General features: G+C 55.2%; 1 protein-coding gene across 1 annotated transcript in view; it reads right to left on the reverse strand.

The window, feature by feature from the left end:
• The window catches only part of LOC102419175 (disintegrin and metalloproteinase domain-containing protein 12-like), a 92,979-nt gene that overhangs the window by 50,040 nt on the left and 19,634 nt on the right, over positions 1-23,305 (reverse strand). The window contains exon 2 of the mRNA XM_023747467.1: positions 22,776-22,849. Coding sequence (XP_023603235.1) covers positions 22,776-22,849 — 74 coding nt within the window. The remainder of the gene's footprint in view (positions 1-22,775; positions 22,850-23,305) is intronic.

Raw genomic sequence — 23,305 nt, forward strand, 5'->3', positions numbered from 1 at the left:
ACTTTCCCCCCGGCCGGCGTGGCATCAACCTATGAACCAGGAGGTCAGGGTTCGATTCCCACTCAGGGCACAGGCCCGGGTTGTGGGCTCCATCCCCAGTAGGGGGCGTGCATGAGGCAGCCAAAGAATGATTCCCTTTCAGCACTGATGTTTCTATCTCCTTCTCTTTCTCTCTCCCTCTCTAAAATCAATAAAAATATATATATTTAAAAAAAAACACTTTCAATAGGTTGGCTACACACTTAATTTAACATCCGTGGCCATTGTAGAACCTAAATGAATGGGACCACCCACAGCCATGGGCCGGTGACCGATTCTGGCAGCTCATCTCAATCCAGACCAATGCAGGAGCGAGCACGTGTGTTAAGCGTGGCCTGTCCGTCACACAGGAAGTCCCAAAAAGGACCGCCCCCCACAGGCCCAGCGGACACCTGGTGTCAGGGAGGTGAACTGCCCACTCACGCGATGTTTTCCAGAAGCGAAGACGAAACCCAGGCCCCGACTCCGTGTCTCAGAGTCTGCACTCTCCTTGCACGTCTGCTCCCCCCCCCCCCCACACACACACCGTTGCTGCACAGCTCTCCTGGCGGGTCCGGGACACGGACATGTGTTACCGCTCAGGGAACGCGGAGCAGCACACTGAGGCCAGATTCCTCTGCACTGTTGTTAAGCTCAGACTTTTTAACATTGGAGATAGTCTGGTCACCAGATGATCGGTTTTCTGAGCAAAAACATCACTGGTGTCTGGGTAAATTCCAAGAATGCACACTAATATATACACTCATCCACATTTAAAAAGAAATCACACATCATAGTCTAAAAATCCTGGGGACGGCTGTGGTCCAGCCTCCCCAGCAAGACCGCATGCGGCAGAGGCAACGCCTCTGCCCCACCCCCCGAAGCAGCATCTAGAGCAATGACCTGAAACGCAGCAGCCGGGGCTAACCCCGACGCCGGGGTCTGGGCCTGGGCGTCTCCGACCTGTGTCGCTGGAAAGCTTTCTTTATGGGGAAGGTGGGACCAGGGTCCGTCTACAGCTCAGGCCACGGTCTGTAGCAACGGCCACTGGGTTTCTTTCTCATCCTTTCTCAGAGAGCTCTCCAGGGACGCAGAAATGCTGACTCCGAAAGACTTCGAGGCCCTAAATCCAAAACAGCAGCAAGCCCTTCCACTACACTCGCTCGGCCATCCTCCCACCTGGTCCCGGGAGAGACACTGCTCCCATTTGGGAAACATCTTCACACACAAGCATTAAAGGACAAGGGCTGAGCCCCTTACCACTGAGCCAGGGAGTTAAATGAATCCTAACATCACAGGCAAGAGGAGAAACACAGTCTCCTGCTACCAGGACACGTGCATTCAGTCCAATGTGGACACACACACACTACCTGCTGTCCCAACACACATCTTTCTCGCCGGCCAGTGTGGCTCAGCGGTTGAGCATCAACCCATGAACCAGGAGGTCACCGATCGATTTCCTGGTCAGGGCACCTGCCCGGGGTTGCAGGCTTGGTCCCCAGTGGGGGGCGTGCAGGAGGCAGCCGATGGATGATTCTCTCTTATTGATGTTTCTACCCCTCTCTCCCTCCCTCTTCTCCTCTCCGAACTCAATAAAAATATATTAAAAAACAAAACCAAACCAAAAAGACATCTTTGTCTCCTAACGGATGTTTGTCTGTATCTGCTAGAACCAGTACGAATGGTGATGAGATGGTCTGGCTAGTACCGGCGGTGAAACAAACACGGGGCAGGGGCTCCGAGTTCTACGCGGGTTGCAGTGTGCGGCTTTCGTTTCTCCCAGAGGCCCGACACGTCTGTGAGACAGGGAGGAGGAGAGCGGGGCTCAGCACGGGCACCGGGAGCCACTGCAGGTGGCATCTGTGATCTGGGGCTAGGGGAGGACAGGGAGGGCGGCCCCGGAAAGCAGAAGGTTCCTGTGCCTCCTGGCGAGGCTGCGCGCTTCCAGAGTCACGCGCAGAGCTGACAGGCTTTGGTTTTATAAGTAAGAAATCACCTCGCTCCAGGGTCTCTTCCCTCGCAACCTCAGCTGTGCTGCAGCGCAGACGACGTACATTATTATAACTCACTCTGCAGGCCGGTATTTTATGTGAAACCCCGTTAAAATGGTCACAGGGGGGACCTTTCTCAGAGAGGATCTCAGCGCACATCTGTGCCCTGTAACTATCCCCCGGGTTCCAGATGCCTCCGCGGGGAGGGTTTCGTCTGGGCTCTAGCTGCTTCCGCTCCAGCGATCCTGCCTCGGGGAGCAACTGGCCACTAAAGTAGCATCTCTTTGGTGGCTCCTAACATGTTTGCAACACTTTACAGTTTATGTCACTCCGGACTGTGGACCGGGAAGGTGACGGCTGCTGTGAGTTACACAGTCATCCAAACACTTCTCTCCTCCCATGTGCTCGTTCCGCTTTCTCCCATCAGCACCCCTCGGCAGTGAGAGGTTAAATTCCAGAACAGATTGTCCGATAAGATGACAGAAATATACCATAAACCCTCACACGTGTTAACAGGACACCACTCACAGCAAACAGAGCGGACAGCTCTCCTTTCACGTAACAGCCCAATGAGCTCTAATTCTTTCTGGTGACGCATGTTTAACAGACTCAGGTGCTACTCAGGGCACCACCCTGTGGGCGGGATTGGGGGGCTGCAGGCGCCGTGTTTCTGGAGGTGGGATGCTGCGGCTCTGACGCACGATCTCCATTGTTGACTGAGATAAAAGGTATCCTGGCGGGGGGGGGGGCTTGGAGAGGCTGCCATCATTGCTCTTTATATTTTTTAATATATTTTTATTGATCTCAGAGAGGAAGGGAGAGGGAGGGAGAGATAGAAGCATCAATGATGAGAGAGAATCATCTATCAGCTGCCTCCTGCACACCCCACACTGGGGATCGAGCCTGCAACCCGGGCCTGTGCCCTGACCGGGAATCGAACTGTGACCTCCTGGTTCCTAGGTCGACGCTCGACCACTGAGCCACACCGGCCAGGAGACGTCAATGTTTTGACTGGTGAGAGCGCTCGGGCCAGTTCTCTAGCGGACGGTCTTGCTGAGAGCGGCGCCTTAACCGCGCCCCAGCCGCTCCCTCCCTCTGCTGTGCTCCCCTCCCCCCGCCTGCTGGTGTTACAAACATTTGCTCAGAGCTTGCTCCTTTGTCACAGCCTGATGGTTAGGGAGGCAACGGCGACACCCCCGACATCTCGTGCCGCGGGTCCCTGTCCTGCGGAGGACGCCACCTCACCCGTCCTGACCGCCTGCTCCGCGCAGGACATCGGGTGGGAACCAGGAGACCACGCTCCACCCTGTGGACAGGCCACGGCGAAGACCGCTCCAGGTTGAGAGGATCCCGCAAAGCTGAACGACGCACTGGGCGCAGCAAAGTCCGCTGGCGAGGCCGGGCCATCCGTGTCCTGACTGCTCCCCAGCCAGAGCTCTCAGGTTCCCCCGGCAACGGGCGCTCCAGTAGCGCGAGCTGTCAATCACGGAAATCAGCCGGAGCATCCTTTGCTGCAGCCTCGGGAGCGGTGGGGCCTGAGTAACTCCAGGAAACGCTCCCCCTCCAGGATCGAAACCTCCCTCCTGGAGCGTGAACTGCCTCACCCCTCGGATGTGACTCCGGGACCCTCCGTAATGAGGGGCCTCTGGTCCGACTGCTCGGAAGGTGGACCAGCGATCAAAACACCCGAGGGCTTCGTGGGTCGGGCGGCCGCCCCTCCCTGGAACCCGGCCAGGCCCCCGGTCACCCTGGCAGGAGGCCAGCGGACACCTTCTTGGGCCAAAGAGAGAATTCCAGGATTTGGAAGATGATCCTTGACTCGCCCCCCGAGGCTGCAGGTGCTCTGCGCCCGCACACCGTGCCTGGGTCCAGAATCTTCCCCACCACCTCCCACCCTCGGGGGTTTCACCCAAAGGCCCAGGTGACCAGGAAGGAGGTTTTCCTGCTCCTCCCCCTCTGATGGGTGCTCCGAGTTCAGACTCTGAGCCCCAGAACCCCAAACCCTCGGCATCCGAGGAGCTGCGCTGATAAAACGAGGAAAGGAAATAAAAATGCCTTGTGCAATGGAAGAGACAGTGAGACGAATGCATTTCAGCGTGATGACTATGAAAGGCTAAACTTCCGCTACCTAAGGACCATGCTACGTACATGGGATCTTCGAAAAGATGAACTCAAGTAGCTGGAATCGAGGTCACTGAGAAAAAAACCCCAAAACCAGTCCCGTAGGTTTCTACAGGCAGAAAAGCAAACGTCCTAAATCTACGAGGCTGTCATTGGCAAAGGAAACAGAAAACGGCCCGGCAGTGCCGCAGGCCCCGGGTCACGGATGGTGCATCCCAGGCCCCTGCACGAGGCAGAGAAGGGGCCGGTGTGAAGCTCTGCCGCACGGCCCTCCCCCCTGAAAACGCTCCCTGTGCAGGGCCATTGGCCTCTGAGCCTCTGAGGTCTCACGTGGAACTAAGCTCTCGGGTGCAGGGTGGCCTCTGCCCTCGCTGTGCGTCCTGGGGGAACGCCTTAGCCTCTCTGAGCCAGTCCTCCTCTGGGATGGAGGAGGCTCCTGTGGATCCCTTGGGCTGTTGGACAGTGAGCCCTCCGCCCACGGGCTGGGCGTCTCTCAGCGGTCCCTGTGTCCCAGCCGCCACAGACAGGGCGGGCGGGCGGCAGACTCACTGGCGTTCCTTCCGGGGCTCTGACTGGCAGGCCGACCCATCGTTTGCCTACACCTTCCACCTTCAGGCCTCACCCGCGTTCCTGGGCTGCTCTCTATCCACAGAGAAGACAGGCCTCCCGGCAGCGACTTCGTTTCCGGGAGAGGCTGCTGGGTTCGTGCGATTTCACACTGTGGAGCCTCAGAGGCGAGAAACAGGCGAATAAACAGCCTCTTGCCTCGTGCGCTCTGTCCTGCACGTTGCCCCGCTGCCCTCGGAGCCTCAGCCTCCTCCACGCAGACTCCGATCTGGAGAAGCTAGACTTGCAAGAGGACAGTTTCCACCGCCCACCCAGGCCGAGGAAAAGCCTGCGGCAGCGACCCTCACACCCACTCATCGCTCCCGCTCCCCGGAGGCCCAGGGTGCGGCTCGGCCACGTCTCCCGCGGAGACTTCCTTCGGACACACGGCGCCCTCCTGTGCCTTGTCCACCAGCTTCTGGCCTATGTTTCCCAGGTCCTTCCATTGAGAGGCGGCCGCCCTGGGGACATATTTGGCCTCTGATCCGCGCAATTCCAAGTAGCCGGGGCACCTGAGCCAGGGGCGCCTGCTTCCTTCTTTGTCTAATCGGATCCAGATCCGATTTCGGTTTCAAAGAAGCATTTCTCACACGTGGGGTTCTGCCTGCCTGTCAGCCCCTGCCCTTTCCCCTCCACCGGGGGCTCAGCACTGGGCACAGGCGTCATCCTTTCTCCGTGGAAATCACGGCTGTCGGTCCTGGCCGTACAAACCCCACGCAAGGAAGTGAACAGGGCCCGGCCGGCGTGGCTCAGTGGTTGAGGGTCAACCTACCCGTGATTTCTCTCCTGTGCCCCCCCCCCACCTTGCTGTTTCTCTCTCTCTCCTTCCCCATTCCTCAGCCCCCCTTTCTTTTTCCAGTTGTAAAAGGAACTTTCCTTCAGAGTACACACACACACACACACACACACACACGCGTGCACACACACACGCACACACACTCTCACCCTGTGGCTTGGGCGCAGCGCTGCCTTTTTTGCTCTGTTTTGTGGGCTCCCCACTCCTCTCCCATGAAGCGCGGGACCTGTGTGTGGCCGCCGCGTGGTCTCCGGCCCTGAGCACTCCTGCCGTGGGCTGTCACGGCCCACTTCCCTCTCTGGGCTCAGATCCGGGTCCAGAGGAAGGGCAGGCGGTGGGCCTGCCGCCCCCACCTCGCCTGTGATCTCCTCTGCGCCCAGCACTGCTCCCGACTCCTAGTTACTATTCAATCGCGCATCTTCAGTGAAACCAGAGCCACATTGCAGTGAATACACATTAGCTACTTTCGTTCGCATAAATCCCTGATGTGAAATTGCTGAGTCAAAGGGTATAAATAGGTTTAATAGTTTTAATATTTATTGCCAAACTGCTCTACCACAGGGTGCATAAATTTCCTCCCTTCCGCCCACTCTCCCGAAACCTCATCAACACGGAATGTCTCTTTTGTCTTTGCCAAGCTGATAAATGCCACGGTCCCTCGAGTGAGGATGCAGTTGAGTATAAATCCATGTGTGTTCCCACACAGCCACAGGGGATCCGTGCTTCCTCGTGATTACCTTAAGCTAACGTTCATCTCAGTGTGAACGCCTTTTGTTTCTTGATTCATGAAGTTCAGGCTGACAATTCTTTTCCCAGTGTATCATTTGCTCTTTGACCTTAATTTTTTTTAAATATAATTTTATTGATTTCAGAGAGGAAGGGAGAAGGAGAGAGAGAGAGAAACATCAATGATGAAAGAGAATCATTGATCGGCTGCCTCCTGCACACCCCACACTGAGGACTGAGCCCGCAACCCGGGCCTGTGCCCTGACCGGGAATCGAACCTGTGACCTCCTGGTTCATAGGTCAATGCTCAACCACTGAGCCACACCAGCTGGGCTGACCTTGATTTTTATATGTTAATGTCTGTGAGCTTCAAATTTTTATTTAATTAAATATTACCCTCATCTCCTTTAGAGTTTTTTTTTTCCTTTACCTTTATGTTGAGGATATACATACAATCTATGGAATTTTGTCCTATGTAAATTGTGTTTTCAAAGGTTATAGGTTGAATTTTAGCAACTGAAAACATTGCATTAAGAAAATAAGACATCAGCCCTAGCCGGTTTGGCTCAGTAGATAAAGCGTTGGCCCGTGGACTGAAGGGTCCCGGGTTTGATCCCGGTCAAGGGCACATACTTCAGTTCCAGGCTTGATCCCTGGCCCTGGTCGGGGCGTGTGTGGGAGGCAACCAATCGATGTGTCTCTCTCACATCGATGTCTCTCTCTCTGTGTCTCTCCCTCTCCCTTCCACTCTCTAAAAATCAATGGAGAAATATCCTCGGGTGAGGATTAACAAAAAAAGTAAGTAAGACACCAATTTAAAGGAAATTTCATTGGTGCATTTCTTGGTAGATGAAAGCGTGTGCTCTCGGGCTGTGTGCGCCGCGCACAGTAAATCTCCGTATCCCGCACCCGAACAGCTTTAGTTTAAACCCGGTTTGTTCCATCCTCCAGAGGCCGAGGTTTGCCGGGGCAGGACAGTCCACTCCCTCGGCTGAGGTTATGGAAACTTTGCTAGAAAGTTCTTCCCTGGGTTTGCTTTTTTCTGTGTTGCAACATTTGGCCGCCTTCGCCCAGTGTTTTCATAACAGCGATGCCTTTTCAGGAACTTAAAAATCTCGTGGGAGGCAGGAAGTAAGAGGAACAGAAATAGGGCGTTAGTGGGGGGAAGCCCTCCAGCGGATGGGTCCTTCCCTACACGCAGATGTGCCTTAGTAACACCCACCTTCTAAGCAGAACTGCCTGTCCTGGCTCTGGCTCCGGCTCCCACCCACTAGCCTCCCCTCCTCCCTCCTCGCCTGCGCAGGGAGCACGGACAGGAGGGAGAGCCGGGCTGTGGCTCAGTTTGGGTTCACTGCGACCGGAATGCCTGTGGGACAGAAGCCTATGGACAGTCTGGATTCTAGAAGTTACGGGGCTGATCTGGAGACACAGGTCCCTGTCGTGGGGAAGAATGGGGGAGGGGGGAGTCCACCTGAGGAGCAGGGAGGGTCAGGAAGAAGCCTCGGAGGGGGTCAGCTCCAGCTCCGGTAAATCCTGTGCCGGACAGTCTTTCTGACTCGCTCTCTGGTGGCGTGGCAGTCGGTCCGTTACGTGAGTCCGTCAGCTTGCTCTGGTTTTTGCTCGCTAAGCGATGTTTCTGAAAAGTTTCATGCAAATCAGATGTTTACGATTCTGGTAATATTTCCCCATCGTCCCCCGAGTCGGCTCAGGCGGCCTGCTCTTCATTTGTGATTCATTTCCGATTGGCAGCCGCTCCGAACACGTTCCTCTTCAGCCTCTTTTCTCCCCAGACTCTGCCACGGGGTAAACATGAGCTTGGAAATCCCGACTTGGGAAGGAACCCACTGACCTGTCTAATGAAACCTGACCTTCACCTCGAAGGCTCTCCTGCCGGCGGAGGACTGGCTGGTCACCACGGGGCCGCAGAACACACGGACGGCTGCTGAGTTCCCATCCACGTCCCCCAGAGGCGCTCAGGTCAAGGCCAAGTGATGCAAAATTCAGCGCCATGCAAGCAGCCCTGCCACCATCGAGGGTCCTCCGTGTCGGACGGGACCCACATTGACCGCTTTCTCCTCCTACAGCGCAGCCGTGCCGGGGACTAATCGTCAAAGGCAGACACTGCTCCCGAGGCCTCTGGACGCCGGGGAGGGAACACGTGGGGGTGGGGTGGGGTGGGGGTGGGGGGAGGGCACTGTGTGTAAATCCACGGGGCCTCCAGGTCCGTAGAAGGGCCTTGGGAAGCCAGCGCCCATGGGCAGCCCTCACCCGCAAGACCATCCAGATGCAGGAGCTCAGTGTTCAGGTGGCCGGACTGTTTCCTCCTCTCAATCTGCCTGGCGCTTGCTATGGCGCCCGGACGACGGCGCCACGGACGTGACTGGTCACCACTGCAGCGGCATCACGCACCCGGTCCCACTGCACATTCCCCAACGTCCTGGGTCTCGGGGTCACTCCTTGGGGAGGAATGAGCAAAACTCTGGTGCCAGGGCGGGTGCCGGCGTCTGATGGCGGCAGAGAGCCGGAAGCCGTGCACCTTTACGTAAATAGGCTGGCACCGAGGAGATGCGCGTGGAGAATGACGGCGCTCTCCAGGATAAGCCAGGCATCTGCTCCACGTTCACTGGGAGGCCGTGCGTGGACGTGCGGTGAGGTGGGCAGGCCATCGGACGGCCAGTAATGAGGACTCTCAGAAAGGGGATCTGCTGACCTGGCCTTGCTTGTCTTGTATCTTCTGTTCTTCTCCAATGTTTACAAAGAATGTTTAATCCGTGCAGACTCTTCCATTTAAACAGCATTTTTCTGATAGTTGGGGGCGGGGCGGGGGGGGGAGATGGAGGGGAGAGACTGAAAACAATGAACTCCAGTGGGGGGGAAAGCTTGGAATTTTGAAGTCATCGTTAATTTTCTTTTTTCTTTCCTAGCTGAAATTTTCATTGAGGTCATTGTGGAATCCTATAGAGATCCTCTGTACATCCTGCCCATTTCTCCCCAAATAGTAACATTTTATAACACTTGAGTGTACTGACACCACAGGGAGGGTACTGACATGGAGAGAACCTACTGGTCTTATCCCACCTCCTCATTTTATTTTATTTTAATGTTTTGATTATTTTCAGAGAGAGGAAGGGAGAGGGAGATCAGCTGCCTCCTGCACGCCCCCTACTGGGGATGGAGCCCGCAACCAGGACAAGTGCCCTGACCTCCTGGTTCAAGGATCAACGCTCAACCATTGGGCCACACCGGCCAGGCCCGCTTCCCCATGTTAAATGTACTGATTAATGTGTGCGCATCATTAGCTTTTTATTTGGAATAGCTTATATTATTGATCAGCTACCAATTGATAATCGCTAATATACACCTGCTGACCTCCTTTCAGCCATGCGGCAGGCCTGTGCCAGGATTTACCCCCACGACACAAATAGGTCCCTTAGACGCCTGGCCTATGACCCTGCAGATGGCACATGGGCAGCCCTCCTCTGACCCTGACCAGCCTGTCCTCAGCTTCTCCGACAAGGTCAGCGTGGCCCGGCCTGTCCGGCCCAAGAGCCAGTTCTATCGTCTACTCCTCTCCTTCCCAGAGGCCCCCTTTCTGCTAAGTCAGCGGAGTCTGCAGCTGTGGCCTGCCATCAAACCTGTCAATCGAGTGGGTGTGCGATTCTGATTGTCTCTTGGGTTGAGGAGGCGGGCCTACGGAGGTGTGGAGCTGCCCAGGCCACGTGGCTACCACGTTGCAGACAAGGACAGAGTACCCTGCCTGCGTGCACAGCCCATCTTTAGCGGCTGAGCTACCCGCCTGTAGCAGCTGCACAGAGGAGGGGAGTTTGCGGGTCCACAGTCCCCTCCTTGGGACAAAGCTGGGTGAGAAGCTCATCGATGCTCTCAAGCCTCCAATGGACGCTGTGGGGATTTTCTCAGGCCGACATGCCCGCTGGGGACCATTCATGTTTCTGGTGCCTCAGAGAATTACTGCCCCGAAGGGCATTTGCACTCACTGGTTAAAAGGATCCTTTCACACCTGCCCTCCCTGAACCTCACCCCCCAGGGCTCGGCACAGGAAAGGCTGTTCTGCCCTCCTGCCAGTTATTGCGAAATTGAAAAAAAAAGGAGAGAGTGAGGGAGAGAGAGCACGAGGGGGAGATGCACACATTGCAGTCTGAGTCAGCACGGCGCATTTCTGCAGCATGACCTCGTGCGCTCACAACTGGTCTCCATCGCGGTCTCGTCTGCTCGCCAGGGTGTCGTCCGTCCGGATGACTCAGGGCGGACTCGCTCGCTCCGTCAGCGTGATTTACGCCCGCCTCGCGTTTCCGCGCTCTCCCTCCGGGAAGCTGCTCTGCAAGCGAGCTCAGCCCACAGAGGCAGGGCCGCTAAGCAGGGAGCCAGCGGGTGGCCGGTGCACGAAGGAACCCTCTGGAAGATGCGGCAGAGCCTGCCCGCTGCCGTGTGGCAGAGCCCGGAAACCACGTGGGGACTCTTGCCCCCAAGGACACTCGGGTTTCCTCCTCGCTCTTGGACTCAGCTTCCATTAGAACATCCTCGGGGGCAGGATGGGAGGGGGTGCTCTCTTCACACACCACCCAAGTGGTCCTTGTGGGGGGTGGGGGGTCCCGGGGGCCCAGGGCGCTGTGGGGTGCTGGGACCAGCCACGAGCAAGCCCGGGTCCTGCGCGAGAAGCTCACACAGGAGCGAGTAGGTCCTCCACCTTCCCGTTTGCAGAGCGCTCTCCCACCCGTCTCAGCAGCCGCCCACCCCGGGCCCCGGTGCCCCCACCCACCTCTGCACCTGCCCGAGCCCACAGCCCGCTCCCCACCCTTCTTCCCCCAACACCTGCTACCAGCAGCCACCGGCCCAGGTGAGTGCAGAACACAGCACCCAACAGTCCGTGCTCAGACAGACCCGGAAGGGATGGTGTCGGACAACGGTGCTCTCGGCCAAGGGGGCGGGGGGCTCGCCCAGGCTGCTCATGGCATCGCCTGCAGCATCCCGGCAGCACCCGCACGCCGCGGCCCTGGGGCCCACACGCTCCGTCTGGACAAGGCGGTGTCCTCGCTGTGCAGAGGGGGCAGGCGCGGCCCTGGTCATAGCAAAGCCATTCCTACTGGTCCGAGTGCATCAACTGGAAAGAGCCGACTGTCTACTTAGAACAAGGAGGTGAGAGTCTGTGACCTTCGCCCGCTCCCTCACGCACAGAGAAGTGGGCACGGACTGCTAGGATGTATTTCTACAACACATTTTATCAGCTCTTTAAATACAACTCTAGGCTCAACAATGAAAGGAAAACATGGGAGAACTCGGCCTGTCGCGGCAACCGCGGGAGAATCGATTCGGTGACTTTCACCCATCGTGGCGGCCATGGCCGCGGGACATGTCTGTCCTGGTTCTGCGGCCGTGAGAACGAGGGGAGGACAAAACTGTAAACGCGGAGGCCAGGACGCAGAGGCAGCAGCTTCCGGGGCGCGGGGAGGACGCGGCCAGCAGCGCGCTCTTGCCCAGGGGCCTGGGTTCGGGACAGGGAAGGGGCCTCCTGAGGACCTGCCTGGGACAGCGGGGCAGCGAGGCACCCGCGGTGCTAGACACGGGCGGTCCCCAGGAGACGGCCCCCCATGTCTACAGGAGAAGACAGCAAGAGCATCTGACCACCCGTCCACACTTATAGTCCATTTACACGCACACACACACACACATGCACACACACATATGCACACACACGCACACATATGCACACACACATGCGCACACTCTCACACACATATACGCACACATATGCACACACACACGACATGGAGAGAGGCAGCTGTCTAGTTACAACAGTAACCTGTTAATTCAGTTGCATATTTAAAAAGTACTGTTACGGGACATCCCACTTGTGGGTTCAGTTCAGAGCAGCCCTTTCTGCCCATGAGTCCCTCCTTCGGCCACGTGGTCAGCCCCGGGGACTCCTGCTGGCCCTCGGTTTCAGCCCGGCTCCCCAGGTCTCAGCCTCACTCTCTGGTTTCAGACCCCGGCGGGGGGGGGGGCAGCTCCTTTTATAGGGGCTGTTGGGGGTGCACCAGGATGCCTCCTCTTTATTGGGTTTACGGGCACGTTTATCCGCCTTCTTAAGGGCTCTTCACTGCGCATGCCCAGCGCTGCCTGCCACCGTCTCCCAGTCTCCTCCTGTTCGCCCACCAGCCCACACCGGGAGGGCCTGAGTCTTTTTCTAGAAGTCGAGGCCAGCCAGCCGGCCCAGTGCTGGTTTCATCCCTAGTGGGCTCTGATCGCCTCCAGGTGGGCGAAGGCGGCTCCTGCCCCGTGTGCACAGCTGCTGATTGACGGCGGTTGCCATGGAGAACACGGGAGCACCCCGACCTGCTGCCCGCTAAGCCTCTCGGACCAGACTTGCATTGTCCCGGCGCCTGCGGCCGGCTCAGCTCGGACTGATCACCTGCCTGACAGCTTTGAGTGAACAAGAAGCAAGTGTGAGTGACGTCTGTTTTGTCACTGGGGAAGCCAGCCGCACCTCTGAGTAAACAGACATCACACAGACCCGAGAAGGGGGCCTGGGGCCAGGGCTGCAGCGTTTTGTAAACTTACTGCTGGACTCGCGGAGGAGCTCGGTGTGTCTTCCTCCGTGTCCTCGAGCTTTTTGAGAAAGTGTGTGTGTTCTGCGTCACACTTGCTCGGCTCCTGAAGGGGTTTATTTTGCCGGATAAACGGGAGCGCTGGGCGGGGAAGCCATCCTCTCAGGAAATCCGGCTCTGCCGCGTGGACGCGGGACCTGACTCTGAGCCCCCGGGCGATGTGTGCGATGTGTGCGATGGGTGTGAGGTGGGGATCACGGGGATTATGCTGCTGTTTTAAGAATTAAGTCAAAAATCCACAGAGCCCGAGGCGTCTTGCGCTCCATCTCTGTCAGCTATGAATCGGGCCGGTGGCCTGACCCCCAATAGACACGGGCTGTGCACTGCCCCCAACCTGCCCAGCAGGAGGCAGGAGAAGCGGTCTTGCCCCCGGAGGCTTGCAAGCTGGGGGACAGTGAGCTGTGGGAGGGGGGGCTACAGAGAATGAGTGACGCTGTTCTAAACATTGCACGTGCCCAGGAGAGCATCCGGGGGGCAGAGGGGGAGGCTGGGGCCTGGGAGCCGGGCTGAACCTGAGGGCCAGCAGGAGCCCCCCGGGGCTGACCACGTGGCCAGAGGAGGAACTCGTGGACAGAAAGGGCTGCTCTGAACGGAACCCAGGAGTGGGATGTCCCAGGAACAAACAAAACTGAAGGAGGGTTTAGCCAACACAGCTGCAGAGAGAAAGCCACCGAACATGGCAGCCACCGCAGTCCTGTTTCCAGGAATAGCGGCTGCTGGGGGGCAGGCACGGCTTCCGGGGCCCCTCACTCTGCACCGAAGTCACTGAAGCTAATTTCTGAGCATCGTTACAGGCCAGGCGCTGGGCAGATACCCTCCGAGAATCACACCATTCAACCCACCCCGATTCTAGGAAGTAATCTTCCCATTGCACAGATTAGGAAACTGAGGTTTAGAGAAGTTACATGTGTGACCAGCATCCCACAAGCAAGTCAGACCCTCTCACTGCAGCTCATGGCCTGGCCACCTGACCACCATGCTCCTCCGGGTGGGTCCCCTTTGCCCTTCATTCTGGCCCTGATGGGGGACGCGTCTGCCCGGGGCTCCTGAGACTAAATTCCGGTTTAGATACCCGTCACATGTGAGCTTGGTCACTGTGGTTCACACCTCCTGAGCTGGGTCAGGAATAATTTCTGGATGTGCAAAGCTGGGAGGGCCTCCCTGAGGTGGCAGCCCTGCCCTGGAGTTTGCTGTCACACCAGGGGAGCAGACGACACCGCTCCCACCGTCTGCAGTGGCGCCAGCAGTTGTCCTGAGAAAAGAGGACGGGTTACGGAGCTGGAGTGCGCCCAGGTGCCCACGGGATCAGCTGGGCTCCAGCAAACTGGGTGCGAATTTGCATGTGAAAAGCCCATCTCTGTTCCCGCTGTGATTGTCATAAATCACGCGTGGCCAGTGCTCCCAGCAGGGCCGCAGGGAGAGCAGTGGACGGCCCTAAACACGGAACAATTCTCCGTGGGAACCATGAAAGCCTCATCCGAGGATAGGCGATCGGAGGAGCGAATGGGCCTCTCTCCATCTGGTTCTCCTTTAGAGAAATGGCGCTGCCGGGGGAGAGTGGAAGCAACAACAGCTTTCCAGGCGAGCGGACCCCTTGTTGCGAGCGTGTAGGGACTGACGCCCTCCTGCCCTTTCCTCCAGGCCGGCTCGTCCTCCAGGGGACTCGGCAGGGTGAGGACGGCGATGTGGGAAGCTGACAGAGGACGGGTGGCGATGACCACGGTCCAGGAGAAGGGCTGTCATTCAAAACCAGAGGCCATCAGAGAAAGAAGGGGTTTGCCACGGCAACGCACCCTAACGACATTTGCCTCTATTTGCCACCCCAAAGGCCCTGTCACAGAAACAGACCATCCGTGGATGGCACCAGGCAACATGTAATCATGTAGTATCCACACTAATAAAAGAGAAAGATGCAAATTGACCACACATACCTTCACGACGCCCACCAGCCAATCAGGAGTGAGTATGCAAATTAACCCAACAAAGATGGTGGGTTAATTTGCATACACAGGTACCGAGTGGCCGGGGGCGGGATGCTTGCATTGTCGCCATGGTGACGACGCAGGCATTACACACCACCCCAGCCGCTCCAGGCCTCTGGGCAGCGTGGGAAGGTGGAAAGGCGGCTCCGGCCTGAGCGAAGGCAGTGCTGGCATCCAGGGGGAGGAAGGCCCATTCTTGCACAAATCTTTGTGCATTGGGCCTCTAGTGTAATATATATGTAATTGTATATTTATGTAGATGGACACACACATGCACACACCTATCAGTGGCTTCAAGCAGTTACGATTATACTTAATAAAAGTCAAAAGTTATTCATTCCTTTGGAGAAGGAGGCAGGGCACAGATGGAAAGAGGGAGAAGAGTGCATTATTAGAGTTTCCCGTCACATTAATCAGGGACCTTCATTTACCAACGCCCCAGACTGAGTGTGTGTTATAAATCAACGTGTACCAACCTGCCCTTTACTGCGGGTTTGAGATAGTGGTGGATCTAAGCTTTGCAAAGCAGGAACCCTGTGTTATTCACTGTGTTTCCGATCTCCCCCCGCCACGCCCCCACATGTCTAAAACATAAGTTTGTTGAAGGGATGGATTAATGGAGAAACATGAATGAACGAACGGGATCTGTGATATAGATAGTATTTCGTACCGAAATGGCACATCTCAGATTCAAAGCCCTTTTCTCCATTAATAAAAACTGAGACTATTTAATACCCAACATATGCACGTTGGGCTGATTTAGCATTCAAATCTTAACCTTCCAGGACCCCTAATTTCTGTGTCTAAATCAAAACCGACAGCTCCTTCTCGGGCGCGGGCGGCGCTGCCCCCTGCAGAAGTGTCTGGGACGTCGCTGAAGTAGCGCCCGCACCGGCAGACTTTCCTGAGCATGCGCATTGGCTACTGGTTCAACGTAACGAAATGAACCGTTCATGAGCAATGTTTATGCCGTATTCTGTATCACATGACACATTAGGGTATGTATGTTATGTATGTGCACATCAATATAGAAATTTAATTACAGAAACACCTGAGAAAGCCCACTCTATGTAATGTTTGTGTTTGCTTTCACTATTTCTACTTATAGGAATCCCATGCCAGTGATTATAGAAAAAAGATATCGGCCCTGGCCGGGTAGCTCGTCCCCATATGCCAAGGTTGTGGGTTTGATCCCCAGTCAGGGCACATACAAGAATCAACTAATGAATACATAAATAAGTGGAACAGCAGATCAATGTTTCTCTCATTCTCTCTCTCTCTCTCTCTCTCTCCCCCAACCTTCCTCTCTCTCTCTCAAATCAATCAATAAAAAAATTTTTTAAATGTCAATTCATCAAAATATTTTGCCACTTCTTGTCTTTGGCAGCAAAAGGTGGTCGTTTTCATGACCTTCATATTGCAATGAGAGACGTGGAGACCAGAGCAGTTGATTGTTTTGCCTGAAGTCACAAAGCTCACAAACCTCAGAGAGTCCAGTCTCCCTCTTGATTCAGTGCGTCTTCCCGACCCCTCACTGACTCTTCTTTGTCCTTAAAAGCAAAACAAAACCTAAAGCAACGACAGGCACACAGCGCCCTTCCCCCAATGGTCATCGTCACCATCTCTGTCAACGTGGACTGGAACTGCTGCTCTAAAACAGAGCGACATACAAAAGGTTGGTACGTGTGAGATGAGGGTATTCTATACATTTGGAGTAAATTAATTCATTCATTCTTGTGGGTTTTTTTGTTTGTTTTTTAGCAAACTGAATCTTTTCTGGAATACGATAGGGCCTAACCAATCAATTAACTAATTAATAATAGACTGCCGTCTACAACAGTGATTATATTTAGGTTCCCACGTGCAAAAATTACTTTGGAAACCACATCAGTTTTGAATCAGTAATTTTCTAAACAAAAAGAGATTTGGGTAACGTCTATACAGGAAATTGACAGTAAAACGTAAAATCAGACTTTTGGATGAAAAGGTGTTTATAGAACATAAAAATGCTTACACGTCATAAGCGTCATCCTACTTGGTATTATCCTACTTGGTAAGATAATAAATTCAACCCAAAATTTAAATGTGTTTTAAATATTTATTAGATTGTATGAATAATTCTTTTAGTAAGTTTTTAACATCATTGTATATTTTCTCATTTAACCCACCTCCTACCATTCTGTATATTTTGTTAATATAAAAGTAAAATGCCACCAGGACTTTACTGAACATTTTAATAATTCTTTGCTCTGTGAAAACTGCACATAAAAACCGTGCCCCACCCCCGGGAACCCCAATGGCACCGAGGTTCTCACGCGGGTGCTGCTCGGCGTTAACAGGGAGAGCCTCGGATTTTCAGAGAAAACCAAGAAATTGACCCACATCATCTAGGCCCGTCGGAACGGAAGGCCTGGGCTTAGGAGGGTGGGAAAGATCCTCTCTACATAAATAAATCATGTCCCGAAATATTTCTCCTGCTGTGGGGGTCAGTCTTGTCTCATCTTCTATCTGCCACGTGTTTTCAATCAGGAAGAAAGTCATAAAAAATAAAGAAACGCTTGTTCTGCACTTAGGATAAGCCCACCTCATCCCACAGGGCAACCCGCCGGCTCTCTGAGAGCAAAGTGACTATTGCAGACCCGTTTTATTTTTTAAAATAAACTTTTATTGATTTCAGAGAGGAAGGAAGAGGGGGAGAGAGAGAAGAAGCATCAATGATGAGAGAATCATGGATCGGCTGCCTCCTGCACGCCCCACGCTGGGGATCAAGCCCACAACCCGGGCACGTGCCCCGACCTGGAATCAAACCATGACCTCCTGGTTCCTAGGTCTACGCTCAACCACTGAGCCACACCAATTCTACCAATTCTAGAACCGTGTCCTCTTCCTACTTTTCTGGTTCCTGAGCAGGTGCGGCCGGCGTCTCCCTCTCTGTGGGCCGTGGGTCCTGGTCTAAGCCTGCTTGTTGCTGAAACAGTGGCTTGGATTTGCTGTTGCCACTAACATGAAAGCAGCCCTCAAAGGGACAGGTGGAGCCTGGCATCCAGCCCAACATTACAAACACGGACACGGGAGGTCACAGAGCCCCCGCGAGATGCAGGAGGAGGCCCAGCGCCCCCAGCCGTGGGACCCTGCCCCCCATCCAGCCCTGGAGTCGGCTCAGCCTACGGGTCTCACTGCTGGCGGGCGGAGCACAGGGCCAGGGCCAGGGAGATGGGGTCAGACTTCCCGGCAGCTGCCTTCCCTCCGTGACGGGCGGGAGCTGGGCGGCGTGAGGGATGGGGGGGTGCGATGTGTTGCCATCACCTTTCATCGCCCTCAACTGGAGACATGGCCTCGGAGCCACCGCCTGGCGATCAAGCATCGATAAAGCATCCTGATGGAGGAGGGGGCGGCGGGCAGCGGGGCGCACCTGTCGGCCGGGCCTGGGCGCCCACGGGACCTCGAGTTATGGGGGCTCCACAGCGGCCCTGAAGCTCCATGCAGACAAACGCTTCTCCTGGGAAGCCTCGAGCTCCTTAAACACTCCATCACGGCTCTGCACACACAGCCTCTGCGCACGGTAAGGTGCTAGAAGGCAGAGAAGCAGGGTCCCCGGAACAGCGACTGCCACCAGTTCAGCTGCGTGAAGAGCTGGCTGGGGTGGGGGGGCCGGGGGGCGGGGTTGGAGGAGGTCCCTGCCTGGGATGACGGTGCTGGGGTTTCAGGAGCCGAGACCACTTTTACTCCAGTTGTGATTCTGAGCAGGTTTTTCATGAAAGCGGAGCCCTGGGTGCTGGAAGCCCGGCTGCTCAGTGGGCAGAGCTCCGCCGCCTCCGGAAGTTGCCGAGGCCGCCCTGGGACCCACAGGTGCTGTTCGTGAGCAAGGCCTACGTCGGCGCTCTGCTTCTCAACGGGTTTTCCGTTTTCGCGGCAGCTTCGCCCCTTCAGTATAGAAAGTTCTCCTAATGTTAATAGTGGGATTTTCTTGTTGTAAAACGTGAAGATAATCAAGAAAGCAAATGTCACCCTGGCCGGTGATGCTAAGCAGTTAGAGTGTCAGCCTGCAGACCTCAGGGTTGGGGGATCGATCCCCAGCCCAGTCAGGGCACGTGTGGGAGGCAAGCAATCGCTGTGTCTCTCTCACATCCATGTTTCTCTCTCTCTCTCGCCCCCTCCCTCCATCCCTTCCACTCTCTCTAAAAATCAATGGAGAAAATATCCTCCGTGAGGATTAAAAAAAAAAAAAAGACAGCAAATGTCTCCCATAATCTTACTACTCAGAGATAGATGTTCCGCGTATAATTAAAAAACAAGACCCGGATGCCACGTGAACTATTGTGTCACATGCTGTTTCTAATCATAAAGATCTCCACCATCACTCCTTGCTGTGTTGCACTCTACTTCATAGCTGACCCACAAGATAGGAACCGATCTCCTATTGACGTCCTTTTGGGGAAAACATTCTGCAGTGAGCATCCTTGCACATGGGACTGCCTCCCAGCCTGCAGACACCCACCCGGGTACCACCGGCCCTCGGACCCCTGGGGGGTCAGGCTCTCGTCCGTGCTGCTTGTTAAATACAAAATGACTGTCACACCCTCAGCTTTGGGTGCCTGGAGCTTCATCTGGATAAATTCTCTAATTGGATGCATTTGCAAAGGACTATGCAATTAAGAACTCTATTTGAGACGAGATAACTGGTTACCTTCTGTGCCTGACAGCATTAAGAGCTAGTAGCAAATGAGCATTTCACTCTATTTCGAAAACTGTAGGTTTTTTTTGGTGTTCATTGTCTCAAAAGTGAGGTCCATAGAAAACAGACGTGTGTGTAACCTTTTTCTAAATATTCTCATGCTGAAGCACTGGGGGTGACACATTATTAAAACAGTAGCACTGGCCTGGCCGGCGTGGCTCAGTGGTTGAGCGTCAACCTATGAACCAGGAGGTTCAATTCCCGGTCAGGGCACGTGCCCAGGTTGTAGGCTTGATCCCCAGTGTGGGGTGTGCAGGAGGCAGCTGATCCATGATTCTCTCTCATCATTGATCTTTCTATCTCCCTTCCTCTCTGAAATCAATAAAAGTATTTTTAAAACAACAACAAAAACCACAGTAGCACTGGCATGCTCTAAGAATGAAAATGTTATTTCTCAGGACGGGATCTCTGCCATTGGAAGGAGTAGTATAACTGAAGTAAAGCTCCGGCCGTCATAGGAACGCATTAAACACCCTCCGTAGGTTTTTCCGACATGTAGGTTGACAGTGAGGTTGGGAAGAGAGAAATAAAGCGAGAGGAGAGTTTGATGCTTCCGGCTTTTCTGCATTAGAGATGATTTTGTTGAAGGCGCAGAACCGGAAGCGGGCACAGAGGCACCTTGGAAGTGCCTTTTATACAAATTGGCCACCGACAAGTAGTCACCGTGCATCCGACTATCGCCTCCACAAAAGGTAAATCATTTTCAGAGAGAACCACAACCAGGCCGTTAAGCCACTTTAACTCACAGAACCAGGTGGGCTGCACGGGCTGCTCATGTGAGAAGGTGCGCCTGTGACAGAGCTCAGAGGAGTGCGACCTCACATGGCACACAGACGACGGAATCGGCGGAGGAGACTCGCGGAGCAAACCTTACTGAGGAAGGTCTACATGGACGCCCACCACAGGGTTAACCGGGATGTGTGTGGTCGTGGGCGTCTTTGGGGGGCTGTTTACTTTTCCTTACAGCACTGGCCATATATTCCTTTTGTAGTAAAAACAAAGAAGTGAAGGTTTTAGTAAGTCTATTTCCATTCCTCTACCTGCAGTCGTGGGATGACCCAAAGGTCCAGATCGGTCCCACTCATGCTACTTACCCTGTTCCTCCAACAGCCTGACAATAGAGAGACACTCCCACACCCACGGAGACACTCCCACACCCACGGAGACACTCCCACATCCACGGAGATACTCCCACATCCATGGAGATACTCCCACACCCACGGAGACACTCCCACACCCACGGAGACACTCCCACACCCACGGAGACCCCTCCCACACCCACGGAGACACTCCCACACCCACGGAGACACTCCCACACCCACGGAGACACTCCCACACCCACGGAGACCCCTCCCACACCCACGGAGACACTCCCATGTCCACGGAGACACTCCCATGTCCACGGAGACACTCCCACGTCCCCGGAGACACTCCCACACCCACGGAGACACTCCCACGTCCCCGGAGACACTCCCACATCCACGGAGACACTCCCACATCCACGGAGACACTCCCACGTCCACGGAGACACTCCCACATCCACGGAGACACTCCCACGTCCACGGAGACACTCCCACACCCACGGAGACACTCCCACGTCCACGGAGACACTCCCACATCCACGGAGACACTCCCACGTCCACGGAGACCCCTCCCACACCCACGGAGACACTCCCACACCCACGGAGACACTCCCACACCCACGGAGACACTCCCACGTCCACGGAGACCCCTCCCACACCCACGGAGACACTCCCACGTCCACGGAGACACTCCCATGTCCCCGGAGACACTCCCACGTCCACGGAGACCCCCCCACACCCACGGAGACCCCTCCCACACCCACGGAGACCCCTCCCACACCCACGGAGACACTCCCACACCCACGGAGACACTCCCACACCCACGGAGACACTCCCACACCCACGGAGACACTCCCACGTCCACGGAGACCCCTCCCACATCCCTGGCTGCTCCTCAAACCCCATCAAGGAAACGTACCACCAAGGGGCCTTATTTTCTCTCCACCTTCCGGAGAACACCTCGTATTGTCCACTGAGATATTTTTTAAACTGTACACAAACAGCAGCATACAAAAATCAAAATATCCCGCAACACTCTTACATGAAAACAAAGAGCAGGCAAGTGTTTACTGTGCTCAGGGAGACGTATCAAAAGCAACGTACAGGCTCCTGCTCGGCTTCCTGGCTGTCCAAGAGATGTGCCCGGAACTCTATTTTAAGACGGAGTCACAAGGAAAAAGCTGAAAACACACTGTTTACTGCTCACAAAAGCACAATGGGGAGATGGAAACATGCCCGAAATAGGAAGGCAGGGAAACTGTCATTTCAGCAAAAAAACAAAACAAAACAATAGAAACCCCAGCAATTCACTGCCGGGTGTGGCCTCAGAGGCAGGCGTGTGGAAGAGAGGATGGCTCCGGGCTCCGGAAGGGATCTGTGGCTATGAGTACAGATGCCCAGCGGGAGAGCTCCCTCTCTTCTGATCCCACCACAGGGAGCAGCGAGGGCCCTCGGACGGCAGGAGCCCCTGGGGACACCACACAGGGCGAAGGGCTTCAAGAACATGCCCGGCTTCTCCTTACGCCGGGAGGCAGACAGCTTTCAACGGGAAGGCGGACACCATGTGTCACCATAGCCATGTGCTCCGGAGAACACTGTAATACCATTTTCTGGAAATTTACATAATTTTATTTAAAAAGGGGTCCCATTTTTAACTAAAAAGATAAAATAAATACACCACTGGAGACAAACTCGGAAAGATGATCTGAACCCTGGGTATTTCTCAAGGAAAGACACACTTCTGTCCATCGGAAGCAGTTTCCTTCTGTCACCCAAGAATTGCCCAAAGCCGGCAGCGGCGGACACTGGCACGGGCCGAGCAGGCGATGCCCGGTGCTGCCCCTCGGACACCAGGCTCTTAAAGAAGGGCTCTGTGCCAAACCCGTGGAGTGAGACAGTCCTTCTGCAGAGCGACAGGCTTTCTATTTCCCATTGGAGCTCTGTTTGAAGTTCATCCCAGCCTCGAATTCAAATGCGGACCTTGAAGCCACGCCTAGTCCCGTTCCTCTCGGCGCCAATACAAACCACGCAGTAGCTGTCACTCATGTGCCTTAACGGCCCTGCCATGTGATAAGCAAGAATGAACGCGACTCACTCATTTCGTTCCAGATTCAAGATCAGCTCCTCGCTCTCCAGTTGTATTCGAAAAGTCAGCACCTCTGGGTGATTCTGCAAGACAAACAGGGAGAGTCCTTGAAAAACATCCCGCGTTGACGTGCCAATATCTGAATCTGCTCCCCAGGCAGAGGCAGTGGAGGGGGAGAAGAACAAGGCTCTTCCGAGACGATTCCAAGAACCCGGCCCCCAGGACAAATCAGGGTGGAAAACTCAGCATCGTGCGAGGCACTGACCGGCTGTGGTTCTGACCTTCCCACTCCCTTCCTCCGGCCCCACGCCCGGGGGCCCTTCCCGACTCTACACTCCTTCCCACAGTCAGCGCCTTCCTCGGTTTCCCTTCTCCACAAAGGGCGCCTTTCTCTCCCCAGCTGCTCGGGTCCGAAGGAGAGGTCCTCCCGGAGCGCACCAGCTCCGTCTTCCCCACCCAAAGGCCCGGTGCTTTGCCGTCCGAAACACACCGCTCACTGTCCGGGTCCCGTGTCCCCCCCATTCCAGCTCGGACCTCAA

Source organism: Myotis lucifugus, unplaced genomic scaffold (genome assembly GCF_000147115.1).
Source record: "Myotis lucifugus unplaced genomic scaffold, Myoluc2.0 scaffold_884, whole genome shotgun sequence".
Taxonomy (NCBI): Eukaryota; Metazoa; Chordata; class Mammalia; order Chiroptera; family Vespertilionidae; genus Myotis; species Myotis lucifugus.